This window comes from Populus euphratica, unplaced genomic scaffold, assembly GCF_000495115.2.
Source record: "Populus euphratica unplaced genomic scaffold, PopEup_1.0 scaffold7.1, whole genome shotgun sequence".
Lineage (NCBI taxonomy): Eukaryota > Viridiplantae > Streptophyta > Magnoliopsida > Malpighiales > Salicaceae > Populus > Populus euphratica.
In genome coordinates this window covers 1611359-1617358 of record NW_011499871.1, presented here as the reverse complement: position 1 = coordinate 1617358, position 6000 = coordinate 1611359, and the positions used below count along the sequence as shown (strand labels likewise).

Genomic DNA, 6000 nt, shown 5'->3' with positions numbered 1-6000 from the left:
CAAAGAGAGCTCGGAGTAGAGTAGAGAGAAATGATCTTTCTCCTCCATGTATTTGTTTTGTATTCTTTCTCTAATCTCTAATAATATAGACTTTCTCCCGTGGATGTAGGCAATTTTGCCGAACCACGTAAATATTGTGTCAGTGTGTTTCCCCTTCTATGAGCAAATATCAGTACATCACCCATCGGAATTCCTAACAGTATCCAGATATTTTCTTCGAAGAAACATGCAGCAGGGTAATGTGGTTACATTCAATCCCTCTTACGAGAAAGCTAACAAAAGCTGTGGCAATTCTGAACACAAATGAAACTAGCTATGTGTACATATTGTTAAATACCTGCAACACAATATTCAGATAAATCATGGGAATGATGACAAAAAGGACTGGCCAGGTAAGGAAAGCCAACACTGCAAAGTTGAAGTATGTATTCATGGTTGATCCTATTGCAATGGTCAATCTGAAAGCCACTTCAAGGTCAGTCACGCTCAAATCAGATGATACCTACAAATATAAACACCATATCAGTTTGGAGAAGCTTTTCAGTCCATGGAGAAAAAATTTATAGTTATGAAAACCTTACTCGACTCAGTATTCTACCCAGAGGTGTTGAATCATAAAAGGACATTGGTGCTCGAAAAAGAGAAGTCAATAGTGTGGAGAAAATAGATTCCGAAGCCCCACAGCCTAATTGAACTATGAAGAATGATCGAAGGAGTAAAAATACCGCCAAGCTACAACCGATCACTGAGTAAACTGTGAACATGGTTACTCTGCTTACATGAGAATTCTGGATGTTAGCAGCTAACCAATAGCTTTGTACCACTTGACCAACAATAAATATGATGTGGGTTATAATTGCCAAAGAAAAATACAGGAAGCCCTTTCTCTGACTCAAGTACTGTATGTAAGGCTTAAAACCAGTGTCTCCAGATTCTCTTTCTTCTTGCTTAATCAGTTGATCCCCTGAAGGTGTTCTTAACTTTTCTTTAGAATGAACTTTCTGGATTTCTTCCGTTTTGGAAGTTTCAGCTCTTTTGCTGGAATCGTACTCAACTTGTGTATCAGAACCAGCTGTGTTCTTGTGTGCATTGACAAGGTCTTGGAATTCTTGGCTGGAAGCCATCAACTGACTGTAAGTATCAGATCTAATGATTTCTCCACCAGACATCAACTGTCAAGTAGTCAAATAAAATGTTAGTTTGCATCTCATATTAACATATTTGATGATACTTAAATAGTTAAATAGGATAATGGAAAAATTGGCAGCAGGATTAGACGTATCTAACCAAAATGGAATTGAAAGCTGGAAGGAAGTCGATTTGGTGGGTCACAAGTAAGACTGTCTTTCCAGACAAAGCTCCAATCACATAATCCTGCAACAAGCCACACTAGCTTTAACTAAAACATTCGGAACTTAACAATTCAAGATTGCATAGAGATGAAAATTACGTTGAAGAGGCTTTTTGCTGTATGTGCATCAACAGCACTGAAGGGATCGTCCAAGAGATATACATCCGCGTCCTGATATAGTGCACGTGCAAGTTGAACCCGTTGTTTCTGTCCACCACTCAGATTGACACCTCTCTCTCCGATCTCAGTGAGGTCTCCGAATGGTAAAATCTCAATGTCCTTCACTAGAGAACACCTCTCAAGCACCTCTTGATATCTTATTGGTTCCATTGCAGCCCCAAACAGAATATTTTCCTGTATTGTCCCTGTTTGAATCCATGCAGTCTGAGAAACATATGCTATCTTTCCAAAAACATGGACCTGGAGAAAAAAGAAACGGAAGCTTTTAGTAAAGCTTGAGAAGGATCTGTAGAAGTGTAGTATACACTAGAAGATTTATCATTATTACTTACTATTCCAGTAATTTTTGGAACTTCTCCCAGAACTGCTGCCAAAAGTGTTGATTTTCCTGAGCCAACCTCGCCACAAATTGCAACCTTTTCACCTGGTTTAACCACCACATTTATGTTTCTTAATGTAGCCTTCGATGAGGAATCAATGCCCCATGAGATTTCAGTGGTTCTGATTAAAATAGACTGATCAAGCTCTTTGCCATTAAGCTTTTGCCTTGTAATACTGTTCCGCAATTCTGGAGCTTCAAGAAACTTCACAATTCTATCTAGTGAGACCTTTGCTTCAATGAAGACTCCTGCAACATCTGGAATCAACCTAATTGGTTCCTGAACAATGCGCAAACATGCCAGAAATGTGAATACACTACTGGCAGAAACTGGAATTCCAAGAAGGTAGCATGCCCAGAAAGTTATGGCTGGCACCATAACAGGAGATGACCAAAATAAAACCATATGGTACCCTTTTTGCCATAGAACTCCTGATATCCACTGGGATTCTTCTTTCCTTAATCCATCTACAACATTCTTGAAATGTGTTTCCCAGGCATACAACTTCAAGATTTTCATATTTGCAAGTGCCTCTGTAATGGCCTTCAGTCTTCTATCTTGTGCCACCATGAGCTTTGTCAGATACTTGTGCTGTAATTTGATTAATGGGTAACTTGAAAGCACAAGCAATATGACAGTCACTAGAGCTGCAAGAGTTGCCAGCCCAATGGAATAGTAAACAATAGCCAAGGCAAGACACAATTGAATGCTTGTTGCCCATATTTGATGAAACCAAAATGGGAACTCGCCAATTCGATAGGCATCTACAGTGACATAGCTCACTATTTCACCAGAAGAATGAACTAGTTGAGCAGCGTTTGAAAGCCGTAGCTGCTTTTGATAGATAGCTGCAGATAACATGGATCTCACTTGGATCCCAATCAGTCTTGTTCGAAAGCGCCAATGCCTCTCTGACAGAGACTCTAAGACTTTTGCTAAAAACAGCCCCGCTGTTAGCACATAACCCTCATGTTCGAATGCTGCTTTGCCTTCTGCAACATCAATGAAGGCTTTTAAAAACAACGGGCCAGTAGCCAAGGACAGTACCTTGATCAGCGCAAAAAACCCAGAAATTAAAATTTCTTTCCAGTGCCAGGAAATGATTACTGAAAGTATAGAAATGGAATCAGACAATCCATTTTGTTTTCGTGTTCCCAGCTGCCCCATATACATTAAGTAGCAAGTCTTTGCTCGATCTGCCTCTCTTAACTGTGGAATATCTCCATCCTCGAGGATTTTCTCCTTACCTTTCTTCATTAATGGATTCAACCACCAAAATGACATTTGACTGAAAAACCCGGCATTGGCAAAAGGAGTGATATTGTCGTTTGAACTGATTTCACCGGTGGCATTGTCTTCCTCACCTGGCAAAGGTTCATAGGATGCACCGTCGCTGATGTCTAAACCAGTGCTTTCATAACTTTGTAGCTTGAAACCACAGAAGAGGAAAAGAATTGCCCCAGGAAAGGATAAGATATCCAAAAGCATCGGAACTGACAAAGTTTTGTCTGCAATTGCTCCCCAGATTGATGAAAAACAGAGAAACCCAGAAAACAAAAATGTGACAATTAAACAGAACTTCACTGCTGCGATTTGGGGAGACGGTCCTTTTTTCAGGCTTACCAATAAATTTACTAGCAACCATGTGAATCCCTGGAATAGTATTACCAGCCACCCATGAAGTGGTAAAATGGTTTGATCTCTACCAAGTTTCTCAGAAATCATCCATATTCCCCAGCCTAAGCATATCAAACCCAAAATGCCATTAAAAATGGCTGAGACATATATGACCGGAGAGTGAGGTTGAGACTGCGATGGAGAAGCAATCTTCCTTGAGACTGATTTACAAATGAAGATAGATAAGACAATCAACAAAAGCAGAACGTCAACAGAAATGATCAAAATGTGATGGCTGCATGAATATGGGCTGATTAAGCTTGAAATGCATTTCTTCGCAGCACTGCACGAACTTTCAGAATCATCACAGAAGACTGTCCAGGGACCTTCCTTCATATTGTTTCTCATTAATTTGTTAGATCTGCAAACAAGGAAAAAAGACCACTGATCCATGCTTTGGTACTTCCAACATTGCTATCTTACATGTCTAAATCGATATATTCTTGTTATCTGGAAAATGACAGATTTTTTTCTATAGAACATGAATTCAAGCACAAAAAGGCTACTGATTCAAGCTTTGCATATATGGATAATATATGTATGTATGTGTATGTGTATATATATATATATAACATAGAAGGATAAGATGAAATAACATTTGTGATTATGAAACAAGACACGGAAAACTGATATCCAAATCCTGAATAGCCTATTGCAGTCACATGCCCGCAATCTAACTATCTTAGGCATTAGGATGCACCCAGTGTCATACAAAATGAAACAAAAAAGGACAAAATCAGTAAAATGCACTTTACCACTACCTTAAAGTAAAGTTCCTAGTTTGGGAAAAAAAGTGATGTACAGAAAGAGAATATGGCGGCCAAAACTGCACTTACATAGCTGGAAACTAAAAATACAGTACCATCATGGCTTCTAGTGTAGTCTTTCTTAATCTCATCCTGAGCAAGATCACTCAGCGCAGACGCTTAACAATATTTTTGCATCAAAGAAACCAGTTCAAACATATTTTAGTTTCAAGAAATTCAGAGTATCAGCCTTACCTCTAGAAACCTTGGCTGTTGGTTCTTGCTCTCCTGTTGATTAACCCAGATGCCATTGACATCATGTTCTTCATGGAAGACCAAAATAAAGTGTTTATCCAGTGTTTAAACTAGGGCCCATCGCATAGAATCATTAAGTCCTCTTTCCTGAACTTCTCCCAGACAAAAGAAACAGGATACCAGTATGGTACGCTCCCTGATTACTTGAAATACAACTTATTCCAGTAATTTTAAAGGACGGTCAATAAATACAAATATATTAAGGCTTCGCCGTAGCCATTACTATCACTACAGCGTGCATGAAAGACATATAAAGTGCCAGACAAAAAAAAAAGATATGAACTTTATAAAATATATGAAGGAGAAAAAAAAAGATATGAACTTTATACAAAAAGAGGACAAAGACCTTTGGCTCCCTTCATTTAATAGAGCGAGGAACGCCAACAATAACCAACCACTCAACTTTTTTTATTCATTATTTATTTTTTTCTTCCTTTTGTGTAACCTCTCTCCCCCCTAAGCACTTGCTATTAAACAAGAACGATTATGGGCCATTAAAAAAGCTACCGTGTGATCAGACCTGCATTCTAGGAGCACCAGGTCACCATTTGATTTGCCACCAGGAACAGGTGTTTGATAGCTTCAAGTCTGCTCGCATTATTACAAAAGGCATAGGGTGTTGACCAAAGGTTTTTTTTTATTTTTTACAATATTTATAACAATAAAAATATTTTTTTTGCCTTCAAAATAAATAAAAAGAATAAGCTGTTGGAAAAGAGTATTTCAGATTTTCTTCAATTTTTATGTACTATACAAAAGCGCTTTTAACTTTAGAAAAATGAAGTAGTTTGTGTCTTGTATTTTTATCAAATCCAACCACTTTGAGTCTAATAACAACGTTAAATTCACGCTACTTCTTTAACTAGCGTTCGGTCTGGCGCTTACATGAGATGTAAGCACGGCTATCAAACTTAAAGTGCTTTGATGTGACAATGATTCCTGGATTTAAAATACTGAGGTCTGCCATGATGACAGTGGTGACTCACAATCTGTCAACGCAATTAATAAAATGATCCAGAGGAGAATGATAAAAAGTTTGATTTTTTTTATGTAATAATAAGCTATGTGAATGTACTTGGATTTGCAAGAGAAAGAAGCTCATGCTATTTGGTCGAAACACATTTAAATTGAGAAAGAAGCTCATGCATGCTATTTGGTTGAAACACATTGAAAATGAAAGGCAAAAGGAAATTAATTTTCACTAGCTCTAAGATTATGAGCAGGAGCTCATTCCTTGATAGCTAGATTCCACTTTGATCAACATCAGCCATTTTCATGAGAGAATTTTCCAGTAAGCGTTGCTCGTGCTGTGACTGTTATTGGCGGTGGTCCTTGAGGCGCTGCTGGTGTT

At 38.2% G+C, this 6000-nt stretch overlaps 1 protein-coding gene across 1 annotated transcript in view; it reads right to left on the bottom strand.

Moving 5' to 3' along the window:
* The window catches only part of LOC105127371 (ABC transporter C family member 10-like), a 10660-nt gene extending 5755 nt beyond the window's left edge, over nucleotides 1-4905 (bottom strand). The window contains exons 1-6 of the mRNA XM_011028641.1: nucleotides 4590-4905; nucleotides 1864-3949; nucleotides 1451-1771; nucleotides 1288-1374; nucleotides 582-1172; nucleotides 338-502 (exon numbers count right to left, since the gene is read on the bottom strand). Coding sequence (XP_011026943.1) covers nucleotides 338-502; nucleotides 582-1172; nucleotides 1288-1374; nucleotides 1451-1771; nucleotides 1864-3936 — 3237 coding nt within the window. The 5' untranslated portion in view covers nucleotides 3937-3949; nucleotides 4590-4905. The remainder of the gene's footprint in view (nucleotides 1-337; nucleotides 503-581; nucleotides 1173-1287; nucleotides 1375-1450; nucleotides 1772-1863; nucleotides 3950-4589) is intronic.
* Nucleotides 4906-6000: the final 1095 nt, after the last annotated feature.